At 40.6% G+C, this 12,137-nt stretch overlaps 1 protein-coding gene across 1 annotated transcript in view; it reads left to right on the forward strand.

Moving 5' to 3' along the window:
- Positions 1 to 9,460, forward strand: part of NSF (N-ethylmaleimide sensitive factor, vesicle fusing ATPase) — a 142,783-nt gene extending 133,323 nt beyond the window's left edge. The window contains exons 18-21 of the mRNA XM_001917185.6: positions 2,616 to 2,750; positions 4,096 to 4,209; positions 7,398 to 7,453; positions 7,904 to 9,460. Coding sequence (XP_001917220.2) covers positions 2,616 to 2,750; positions 4,096 to 4,209; positions 7,398 to 7,453; positions 7,904 to 7,949 — 351 coding nt within the window. The 3' untranslated portion in view covers positions 7,950 to 9,460. The remainder of the gene's footprint in view (positions 1 to 2,615; positions 2,751 to 4,095; positions 4,210 to 7,397; positions 7,454 to 7,903) is intronic.
- The last annotated feature ends 2,677 nt before the right edge of the window (positions 9,461 to 12,137 follow it).

Consider the following 12,137-nt stretch of genomic DNA (forward strand, 5'->3'; position numbering starts at 1 on the left):
TGTATCATAAATCTAGTGACATAAGTTTCAAATTTACTCCTCTTCCATTTTCCAAGTAAACATTTTTTTAAATGGTTGAAGAAAGGATTCTGGATCAGGTTTCCATTCCTGGCTCCATCATGATTAGTTATTTGACCTTGAACAAATTACTTATATCTGTGAGACTCAATAGCTTCATAAGTAAAATAGAGATAATACTAGTACTTAATTCTCAGGATTATAATGAACATTAAGTGAGAGATTGATCTAAAGAGGTACCGTACTACAAAGAGGAGAACGTGAAGTCCCCGTATTGAATGGTGAGGTACCCAGACCCCTTCCCCCATCAACTCCCAGTATGCTGGCAACTAGGCTTTGTAGCCCTCAGGAAGGAGATTGGAAGATTCTCCTCTGGGAGAAATTTACACATGCTGACCTTTGAGGGACCCCTAACAATCAGCCCAGTCGTATCTGATCATCCTACAGTGATGCCCACAGACTCAGAACTGCCAGTCATCAGTTTAACTCTTAAATATGAATAGTCATCCAACAATCACCAGACACTTGAGGAAAGCCTCCAGTGAACAAATAGGAAAAAAGAAAGGAAACAGAAAGCGGAGAACAGAAGAAAATATTTTTAAAAATCTGTAATGTTGTAATATTCACAGAGATCTAAAATAAAGTACTGTACCCATCAAATATAAGAAGATACAATGATAATAAAAAAGAAACATTCAAGAAACAAGAAAGAGCTCTTAGAAATAAAAAAATATATATATTATAGAGAGAAGTTAATACAAAGGTTGGAAGACAAAGTTGATGCTAATTTTAAAAATGTTACGAAGAGAAAGAAATAAAAACCAGGAGTAAAAAAAGAGAAAATGAGAAGATTAGTCTTAATAGGCCAGTATCCAATGAAAGGAGGTTCAGGATAGGGGGAAAACCAGAAAATAAATGGAAGGAAATCTCAAAGAAATAATCCAAGATAACTTTCTAGAACTGAATGATTGAAGTTTCCAGTTTAGAAAGGACCTATCTAGTGCCAGCAAAATGAATAAAGAAGACTTATCTCGACATATGTAAGTCTGAAATTACAGAAGAAAGGGATAAACAAAGATTCCGTAAAAATTATATTTTAAAAAAACGAGTTAGAAGCAAAGAATCAGAAAGTCAGAATGGCACCAGTCTTCTAGCCAGCAACATTGAAAATTGAAAGCAGAGCCATGCCTTCCAGATTCTGAGGGAAGAATCATTTCTAAGCTTGCTGTTGACACCCAGCCGAACCATCGAGTAGAGCTGGAGTGTCCAATATTAAGGGTGCAGTGAAGGCATTTCCAGAAATTCAACATCTTTACATTTTTGCCTCCCATATGCCCTTTCTTAGGAAGCTTTTGAAGTATACGCACCACAGAAAAGAGGGAACAGATGAAGAAAAGGGAAGGCTGGGATACAGGGGATCTAAGAGGAGAGAGGAAAGTTCCAGAACTCTAGCTGGGCAGCAGGCCTAGAGAGCAGTCAGCTCACCTTGAGCTCTGAGGACAGGGGACTCCAGGAGAGGGGTTTTTTTAAAGTTAGGTGTTTTTTTGTTTGTTTGTTTTTTCTTTTTTTTAATTCTCTAACATGTTTGAACATATTGAAAGAATATTTATGGTTGTGTTTGTTTGGGGATGAACTTGTGATAAGTACCTGGTAAAATAAGCAAAGGGGGAAAATGGCAGTTGTTAACTCTAATAAAAACAAAACGTTGCCCAAGAAAGGAAATTTAATAGTACACTACTATTTGGCTTAGCTGTAAATCATAATTATTTAATTATAATAAATACTGAATATATTAACCCCAGACAATGAAATAACTGTTGGAAGGCTGAGGAAAGGAACATATGGGGGGCTAAGTGCAAAATTAATACTAAGTCCCCATCTTCCATAATAGGAAGTCAGTAAATAATATGTAAGCTGAAAACAAAAATCTAAAAGTAGCACTGTAAGCTTGTTGTTTAAAGATAAGGTAGTAAGTACAAGAAGAAAAGCTGAGAGAGTTGAAAATGGTTGCTTCTGGAGAGGGGGCATCAGGAATAGTGGTACAGGCCTGCTATAGTTTTTAATCATTTTTTGTATATTTTTGGGTTAAAAATAAAAATGAAATTTAAAGATATTAAATGACACAATTATGCAAAGTGCTTAGCACCATGCCTTTCACAGTTGTGTTGCATAAATGTAAACTATTATCATTACCCTATTCCCTCTAAAATGCATACTAAAGCCTTGCTAAGTGGATGATACAGACTTTGCATCCATTCACCTCCTTTTTTGTTCCTAGTTGCCACCATAGATATACCACGTTGGCTGTGAAAAATGAATTACAAACATATACTGAGGTATCCTCCTCTGGGTCCATGTCTCCCTGATTTACTAATCCGTTCTTTTATTGATGTGAGTGAGAAGAAAGTGTTGCTCTTTCTGAATCATGTTGATACATTTTTTTAGAATTTTAAGAGGAATATTCTTAATTTTTTCCTTCTCTTTTGCCTGATCATTTGCATTTCTGTGATTAAATACATGGATAGTACTCAGGCTTCCTCTAGTTTCCCAATCAGCCCTACCCCATGTGTTTTAACAGGTTTTCTCCCTCTCATCAGGGCCGCAAGCTTCTTATCATTGGGACCACTAGCCGCAAAGATGTCCTTCAGGAGATGGAAATGCTTAACGCTTTCAGCACCACCATTCACGTGCCCAACATTGCCACAGGAGAGCAGCTGCTGGAGGCTTTGGAGGTGAAAATGAGTTAATGGATTACACACTGTTTATAAGAAAGGAATTGAGGCTGGAAATAATGCTAAGTGGTGCCACAGACATCATACCTCACGTTTAGTTTCTATGTTAACCTAGAATATGGGACCTAGGATATACCTTCAGTTGTTTTCAGGAATTAGAGATGAATATAAGTGAGAGTGAATTAATTTCCCACTCCTCAGTGTAGGCAGCGTACAACCTGCCAGATTGTCTGTGTTACTCTATGCCCAGGATGAGTAATGCATATAGATTACGTGCACCAGAAACTTGAAATGGGGGGTGGGGAGGGTAAAGTAATCAAAATATAGAAAATTCAGTCATTCATGGCAGCTTTCAGCACATTTACTTGCATTTAATAATTGGAACAATGATTAAAACCTTAGACACTTCAAAAAAGCTACAGAAATAAAAGGAATTGCTTTATTTATTTATTTATTTTTAAAGATTTTATTTTTCCTTTTTCTCCCCAAAGCCCCCCTAGTAGATAATTGTACATTTTTTTGTTGTGGGTCCCTCTAGTTGTGGCATGTGGGACGCCGCCTCAGCATGGCCTGATGAGCGGTGCCATGTCCACACCCAGGATTCGAACCAGCGAAACCCTGGGCCGCCGAAGCGGAGAGCTCGAACTTAACCACTCAGCCATAGGGCCGGCCCTAAGGAATCGCTTTATTAAAAAGTTCATATTATGGAAATGTTTTCTTAAATTTTTTTAAGGATGACAAAGTCTTTAATTTAAAAAATATGTATATATATGTCTCCTTCATTAAACTTGATTAATTATCAATGTACACAAATGAGTTAACGAGATCTGTTAGAAAATATTATCTAGTGACTTGTTCAGCGGTGGTGAAGGCTTCCTAAAATCCTCAAGACCCATACAATCGGGGCCCACTCCCAACAACATAGAAATTACCTATATGATAAACGTCTCCAGGTTACCCATTTGAACAGCGTTTGTGCTGGGCTCGGGTAAAGAATTAAATGTAGTCGGCTTTGACATGTACAGATTGTTCCTAGAAAGGAATGTTAAAAATTTCAACTGATATTTATTATGGATTGGAGCTGTTGCTTTCCCCCCAGCAAATATCTCTCTAAATTCTAATGCAGGTCTCTAGGAAACAGGGTTTAGGATACCAGCTTTCACTTTCATAGTTCCACGTAATGGGTTTAGGAAGGTCAGGTTGAATTTCAAAATATGAGGGAATTCTGTCAACTTGAACCAGTCAGGTAGTTCTTATCACTGTTCCTTTAGAGATAAATGGGAGAATCAACCAATGTTGATGCACTTACATAAAAGTGCTTTCATGATTTTTATTGTTTTTGTAGCTTTTGGGCAACTTCAAGGATAAGGAACGTACCACGATTGCACAGCAAGTCAAAGGAAGGAAGGTCTGGATAGGAATCAAGAAGCTACTGATGTTGATTGAGATGTCCCTACAGGTAAGCTGCACCCTTCTCCATGTGATTCAGACATAGAAGTTTCATGATATACCAAGAAGTTTTCTATTTCCTTTGCTAAGATTTTAATTAATTTGTTATAATTCTCTTATATTATTTCCGAACCCAAGTTGATATTAGTAGCCTGCTTCTGAGATCAAACAATAACTTATTGGTACTTTTCTTTCCCACTTCTTCAAATTCAAAAATAGAAGAAAAAATTATAAAGTTGCTTTAAGTATTAATTTAGGGAGTCACTAGATCTTAGAACTAGAAAGGACTCAGAGGGCAGTTGTCCTGCTGCCCCCTCTTTAGAGACGAGGGTACTGAATGCCCACAGGTTGTCGGTGAGTTATCCATGGTCACAGACAGTTATTGATGGAGGGGGATGGTGTTGTCCATCAAGAGGTGAGGAAGCTGCTGCACACACCCCGAAAGGGGCCGGGAAACGGTGTGAAGGGACAGGTTACTGAGTGGCACAGATTAGACTTCGGCTCTGTATATTTTCTCCTGGCTGGGCTCCTGGGAATTTCATGCAAACTGTTGTAGAGTTGAAGCATCCAGGATCACATAGAAAACTGAGCCCCAGGCTGCTGCCTGGGCAAAGACAGATGAAACTTTCTGGGACTTTCTCACGTCTCCTGGCAACTTACCTTTCCTCTTTTGGGAACTCCACCCCTCCATGTGCCCATCCTGTACCTTCTTGTCCTTACCTGACATACTAGTTAGATAATAAATGTATCCCTACCCAGCCCTGTGAGTTCAGGACCTTGATCTCACTCACATTGAATCCACAGCCCCGGAGCTGAGCCGGACACATAGTAGGGTGCTCGGTAGACTTTGGTTGAATGCGTCTATCCCAGGTCTTGGTGGACAGACTGGCTGCATTCTAAGCACTGCGTGTTACTGCTCAGTCCCACCATTCGATCAGGTCAGTGTGAGCAGTGCTGGCAGAGGTGAAGTTTAAGTTTTACCCTTACATCTGAAATAGGCTTTGGACCAATAACAAATTGGTAACATAAAGTGAATGCTTTTTAATCTTTGCTGGTAAATTTATTTTAAAATAAAACTGTGGCTTTCAGAAACCTAAAGTTTAATCTGTTGAACTTTCAGCTGGACTATTTTTAAGCCAATTTATTTATTTTCCATTATAAGCAGTAAATTAACGTTACAGACTAATCACTTTGCTTAGTCTTATTCTTGGTAAAGGTGCGTATACAGATGTATTGGCTCTTTCCTTGGAAAAAGATAAATCTGTTAGATAGTCATCTCTACTCTTCATTTTTTTAGCTTCAGCACAACTTTTTTTCAATAATTGCATAGAAGAAACTATGTGGGTTTTTTTCCCCAGTCCCTACCCCTTCCTCTCCCTTTGTTGCCCGCAGGTCAGTGATCAAGCTAATGCCTCGTATGTGTGGGGAGAAAGTGAGAGTGGGGCACTCAGGCCTCATCTTCAGCAACTGACACTTCATAGGCCTCTGAGTTTGAACCCCTGCATGTCAAATGGATTTCGTGCAGCTGAGTGAATTCTCTTTAGATTTGCCTTAGAGAGACTGAGCCAAAGTGAAGAGGCATGTAGTTTAGCAGAATATAAGTCATGTTACCTCTCTGTTCACTATATACGATTCTGTTAAAACTTGCACAGTGCCGAGGATCGGCTCTGACTGGATGTCACCTGAGGGAATAAAGTCATTTATCTAGATTACTTTTTTCCTCCCTTTCTCTTGACTTTTAATTCCATAGCTACAGGCAAGTCAGTAAGTCGTTGCTCACACATATTAAATATATTTAATGGGCAAAGACCTGCAAGTACTGACTACAGCTGAGCTCCAGCCAGTTCCATTTTTTCTAAAGAACTTGACAATTGATTCATATGTAATTCTATTCCCAAAGAGGGAAAATGTTTCTTTGTTAGCTATCCACACTTTTTCTTAGTCCTTTGTAGTCTGGCCTCCTAACTTTGATGCATTTGAAATTTCTGTCCAATATTTTTCTGACATAGAAGAGAAGAAATCTTAAAAAAAAAAGTGGCTGGAGAAGGCAGTCTGGTTGCGCCTGTACCCGCAGCTGCGCCGAGCCTCCGGAAGCTCTTCCTGGAGGGCAGGGAGTTCCCTCCCGGGAAACACGCTCCTGCCCGGGAACATTTTTTAAAAGTTAGGTGTGTTTCTTACAATAAAAGTTCATCTTAAAGAATTAAAGATGCTTTTAATGATCATTTTTTAGATAACTTTACATCTCTAGTGGACCGATGAGAATAAAATATAATTAAACAAATTAGTATAGATACGAATATAAAATGAAAATGAATAGTGATAATAATGACCTGAGCCAGAACTCTCTTGTTGTTTGTTAGACTCGTGTCCCTGTCTCAGTTACAGGAGACCTGGATTATCCAGAGATCATGTCAGAGAGTCAGCCCCATAGTTCGTTTTTTCAGTTTCAGCACAATTTTTTTTGTTAATTGCAAAGAAGAAACTATGCAAGACAGGCCAAGGTGAAAAAAAGCTAAATTGTCTATCATAAAGAGCTAACAAGCTACTTTTTAGTCATTTAATCAACCTCAATTGGTTTCTTCAAGTTTAGTCTCACTTTTTTGTTTTTTTTTTTTTGCTGAGGAACATTTGTCCTGAGCTAACACCTGTGCCAGTCTTCCTCTGTTTTGTATGTGGGTCGCTGCCACAGCACGGCTGCAGACAAGTGGTATAGGTCTGTGCCTGGGAACTGAACCTGGGCTGCCAAAGCAGAGCACGCCGAACTTAACCACTAGGCCACAGTGCCAGCCCCTGGTCTCACTTTTATACCTTAGATGAGTCCTATGAATTGGATGCCATTTGAACCCCAGTGAATGGCCACATCTGGTCTCACACTGGTCCTCTCAGGCCTGCTGCCTCCTCACATAGCGTTAGCCAAGGGAGCACTCGGCTAAGGTGCCTGCGAATGGCCAGCTGGGTCATTTGGAACCTCATGCACAGTGATTCCCTGTGCTAGAAAATCCCCGTCACTTCCCTTGAATGATGCAATCTCCTTTGCTGTGTCTCTGAATACTGGTCAAGGAGCAGGTAACACACTTCTGTGACTCAGCAGAGTGCTGAGAGAAGCAGGAAGCTGAGCGTTTCCTCGGCATGCAGTGAGCACATAGTTATTAGAAGACACCGTTAACACGTCGTCTGTATTTCTTCTGATGTATTTAGATGGATCCTGAATACCGTGTGAGAAAATTCTTGGCCCTCTTAAGAGAAGAAGGAGCGTAAGTACATGCAACACTTAAGACCGTCAGCCAGACTTGCCTCTCTTGAGTCCCAGGGCCTGTTCTAAGACTTGCTAGACAGTGCATATAAATTTGAATTGTCAACCTGTCTTGGACAGCTTTGCTTCCATTTATTAGAATTCTTCGCTGTGTTGTAGGTCTGAGAGACCAAGCAAGGAAATTGGTTGTACTGTTGGTTTGCTCTCCCTGCCCTGCTTCGCAAAACTTCCTTGTCACAATGCAGGAAAAAACTCAATGGTACATATTTATTGGAACCTGCTTTTGAATGCATGGTGCTGACCATTTTCTTTTGTGAAATGCTCATCTAATAGCGAAATGCATAGTGAAAAATGTAGAAAAACCATTAAGAAGCTTTTAGTGATTTTTGTGATGAATGACTTTTGCAGACCTTCAGCTGTCTTTTTTGCGTCTTGGATATTTCTTTTTCAGTAGCCCCCTTGACTTTGAAAATGGACTGTTTGCAAACACACAGTGACCAAGGGAAAGGACCAAGGTGAAGATGGCTTGAGATCTTCCCTCGATTTATTCAAGATACTGGATGACCTTCACCACGTGCTCACTCTGCATGATTAGTGCAATAAAACTTCCTTCCGTATGCTTATTGAGATATTCTGCTGTTTTGTGGAAGGTGCAAATTTGCTTTAGAGCGCTGTGCTTACCTTTCCTTGCAAGCTAAGGTGATTCCTTCCTCCTCGGTCTTTCAGTGTGGGAGACATACTGTACTTGTGAACACTACACGTTTTAAGCTCCCCGCCACCACCACTACCACCCAGAAACCTCTCAATAATCGTGATGATGTTGCAAAACAACACTTGACCTGTTAGAAGGGAGACTTTCTACGTGTAAATGAGGAACAGTGAGTGAGCAAGGGCATGGCTTCAGAGGGTTATCGCCCAACTTCCCTATGCTGACACTAAAGAGAACTGGGTATTTGGTTAGAAGTTCTCCCAGAAAACTGTCTCTTACCTTTGCCTGAAGAAACAGGGCTTTGAATTTCTAAGATGCTCTTCTCCGTCATTTTCAGACATGTGTCCAAGTTTCAATCAGGAGATCTTTCTTAAGAAAAAGTCAGATCGTAACTGGTGGCTGTGACATCCCCTTAATGTAACTAATTTGCTCTGTCGTAAAAGATATGCTAATCATTACCACTTCTCAGCACTAATTAGTGTCCAACTCTAAATGGGTCAATTCCTTAGTATAATATTAAAAGCATGTTAGTATCACCACTTTTCTTTTTTCCTTAACTTAATGGCTTACTTAGAATGCATCCTTCCTTTATTTTAAATGATCTGTACTATCTAGCATCTAAATAAAACACTATTCTACAGAAAAAATAAACCTCTTTCTAGCCCTGTCCCCTTGGTCCTTTAACGTCCATTCCAATACATTTCACACGTTTCCTTTAGCCTCTCCATGCTGCTTCAAAGGGGAGGAGGTGGGTGGTTTGTCTCAGGACTGAGTTAGAGGGAGTTTGACTAGGTCACCGTGTTTGGTGGTGAGATTTAGGGAGCATGCCACTCTCCCCACTGCTGCTGAACAGGCGAGGACAGGCCCTCAGAAGCCGCCTGAAGGTGCTTACCGCCACCCGCCAGGCTTATTGCCGCAGGGGCACTTGGGGGTAGCATTGTCATTTGTCCCCATGGTAGAAGGCAAATTATCTCCAGGTCTTGCTATCTGTATATTTTTGGTAGACTTCGATGTCGTGTTGACTTTGTTTTGGGTTTTCATCCCTAGCTTATTTTGTGGCTTTTTAAACAGTGGATTGTATTGTGAAATTCTGTGATTCCTGGTGACCAGTGTCCTGGATTCCCTTATCTATTTTAGATCTTTTCCCTTCCCACAAAAGCAAACATTGTATTAATTTATGTCTCTTGTTAAATGAGGTTAATGTCTTTGTGTTTTGTCTAAAACTATATTGAAAAATATAAATATTATATTGTTTAATGCAAATGAAGGAATGCAATAAAGAGTACATATACTTGAAAACATTCTGTAGACCACTATTTGGTGCAAAACAACATATGTAACTGCTTTGCATACAAAGAAAAGGGGGCTCGGAAAAGCCCCTCGTTTTGTTACAACTAGCATAAGGAGATAAATGGTTTTTATTTAAAAATTTCCAATTTTAATTATTTAGAAAATATAGTTATTTAAAAAGAAAACCAGATCAATAGCATATTTTAAAAAGTTAATACACAACAAGAATCTTTATACTTATTTTTCTTATTTCACCTTATTAAAAAACTGAAGTGTACCAAAGCCATAAACAGGTTAGTAAAAACCAGAAAGGAGAGTTGTTTCTTGATTAGAATCACTCCTTCCTGTGAAATGTGCAAGCCAAGGGACTCAGTCACTCTCAGTGAGATTTCTCACATGGTTCATTTTGGCATCCTTCATCCTTTTTGCATTTTTCTGAGCTATCAGATCTCTCAGCCTAAACCCTGATCCTTAGAGAGTTGACTCAGGTTAGAACAGAGGGCAGCCCAGTAAGTCAGCAAGGCTCTGGGGAAGAGGTCACCTGCAGAGCTTCTCTGACAGCAGAGCAGCTCCCCAGGAGCTGTCCACGCCCTCCGGGGAGGAGGACCCTGAGGCCACCTGGTCCCTTAAGAAGGTGGGGTCTTGCTGCTATCCCAGCCCTCCAGGCCAGTGCGGAGCAGGGAGCGTGAGCGACAGCAGGGCCTGGCGATGAAGCAGACTCCGGCCACTGCTGCCTCACGTTTCTTCCTCTCTGCATAAACTGTTCACAGGTTATTTTTTGTCAGAAGATGTAATTAAAACCTCAAAAAAGGAGGTTATTTTATCTTTCTGAATTTGTACATCTTCATTGAAACACATTTTTTTTTTATGTAACAGAATAACTATATAATGGTGTTAAAATCTGAAATATGTTTTACTTTAAGGCTATCTTTTCATATCCTAAAAATTATGGTGAACAGCCTCCCCTCTAAGTTTTAGCAGCGAGTCATGGACTAGGTGCAAGTGTGCATAATAATCAAATCCTGGTCAACAGACTTGCTGAAGCACTGAGTCAGCTATAAACAACCAGCCCAGCCCAAACACAGAAGGTGGCATCGAGATTTCGTTTTCCGTGCCTGGCAACTTGATCCATGAGTCTCCTCAGAGAAGTAACTGGGAAAGGCGTGTGTGAGAGTTCAAAAAAGCATGTAAATTTCAGAAGTTATTGCAAAATGATCTAAAGTTTCTCAACAGCTGGTAAGCAGTGCCGAGACCGGGTCCTGGAGCCGAGCCCACGGAGGGCGTGTGCTGTCCGGACACCGTGGCCTGAAGATGCGGGAGATAGTGCCTGGATCAGCAAGAATCCCAAGTAGTGAAGACAGAATTTGCAAGGAGGACTCATGTTTGAAAGTTTCTCAGCATACAACCTCCACATAACTGACTTTGTCACACTATTTTGGAAGTATAAGATTAATAGTAAGATAATTTTTTGCCTCCTAGAAAGTTCTCTGATAAGCTAGGAGGAATGACAGTGTAACATGCAGCTGTGATTTTGTTCAGAGAACTTCGCTTGTGCGTGTAGGTCAGCCACGCACATGAGTACACACATGCCGGGCTGGGTGGGTGCACCATCAACCGTTGGAGACCATCACTGGATACACCGAGAATGTTCTCACCACTGTCTTCCCCTTTGCTTCCCTCTGCTTTTTCCTTACCCTCCTCCTTCCTTTTGCCTTTATTTGTACCTCATCCCCTCATCCTTGAACTCTCTCTCACACTGTCCTTCCTTTCCCTCTTCATAAAATGCTACTGCTTTAAAAGATGTCTTCTCATTATATTGTCTCTTTTCTTTCTTTTGGATCTTTTTTTAAACTCCCTCTTGTTTTTAGATGTTTATTAGTATTTATGCTTATAGTGAAACTAAATGTTCAAGCCCTGCTATAAACTCTATCTTCTTTAATCATAGAATGTGATTAATCATAGGAAGGATTACAAATGGCCTTGGTAAGTATGAATAGGGACCATTTAAATATTTGGCAATCTTATAGGTTAAAAAAAGTACCCAGAATGCTGGGATAGGGGAGTATTGGCTTTCTGTGAAAGTGAGTTGCAAAGATGAGCAGCGCTGTGAGGCGTGGAGATCTCTGTACTTGCCCTGTCCGATTCGGTGCACAGCTGAAACAACCATTTTCGTGGTTGGAGCTTTTCAGGGACTAGATGAAGCTCATGAAGCCAGTGAACTTCTAGTAGCCAATCCTAATCTAAGATTAGAGGGCTGAACGGGGCACAAGGCAGACTGCTTTAGTTTTCTATTTTTTGTATGACGTGAGACGATTAAAATTTGTTCCTAATAAAGGTAAATCAGGAGAAAGAAAAAGAAAAGATTTTAGCTGTGCCAAATAAACCGAAGGTGACATTTTATGGGTAGGTCTGAAGACCAAAGGATTGTCTCTTGTCATAAAACTGAGTTATAGCATCTCATTGTGGAGAAGGCGTCCCTGTGAGCTTCAGCTGAGTCCTTTGAAGCAGCAGTCCGAGGAGGGGAGGCGCTTGCCTAGAGCACACCCACTCGCGGGTCTTTTCTGCCCAAACCAATCTAACGCTTCAGATGATACCCATTCCAGACACCCCAGAGCCCGGGGCACACCATTCTCCTCCCAACCAACCTGCCCCTCCATGGCTGAGCTCTCAAGTGGGAGCTAGCAGG

Source organism: Equus caballus, chromosome 11, assembly GCF_041296265.1.
Source record: "Equus caballus isolate H_3958 breed thoroughbred chromosome 11, TB-T2T, whole genome shotgun sequence".
Taxonomy (NCBI): Eukaryota; Metazoa; Chordata; class Mammalia; order Perissodactyla; family Equidae; genus Equus; species Equus caballus.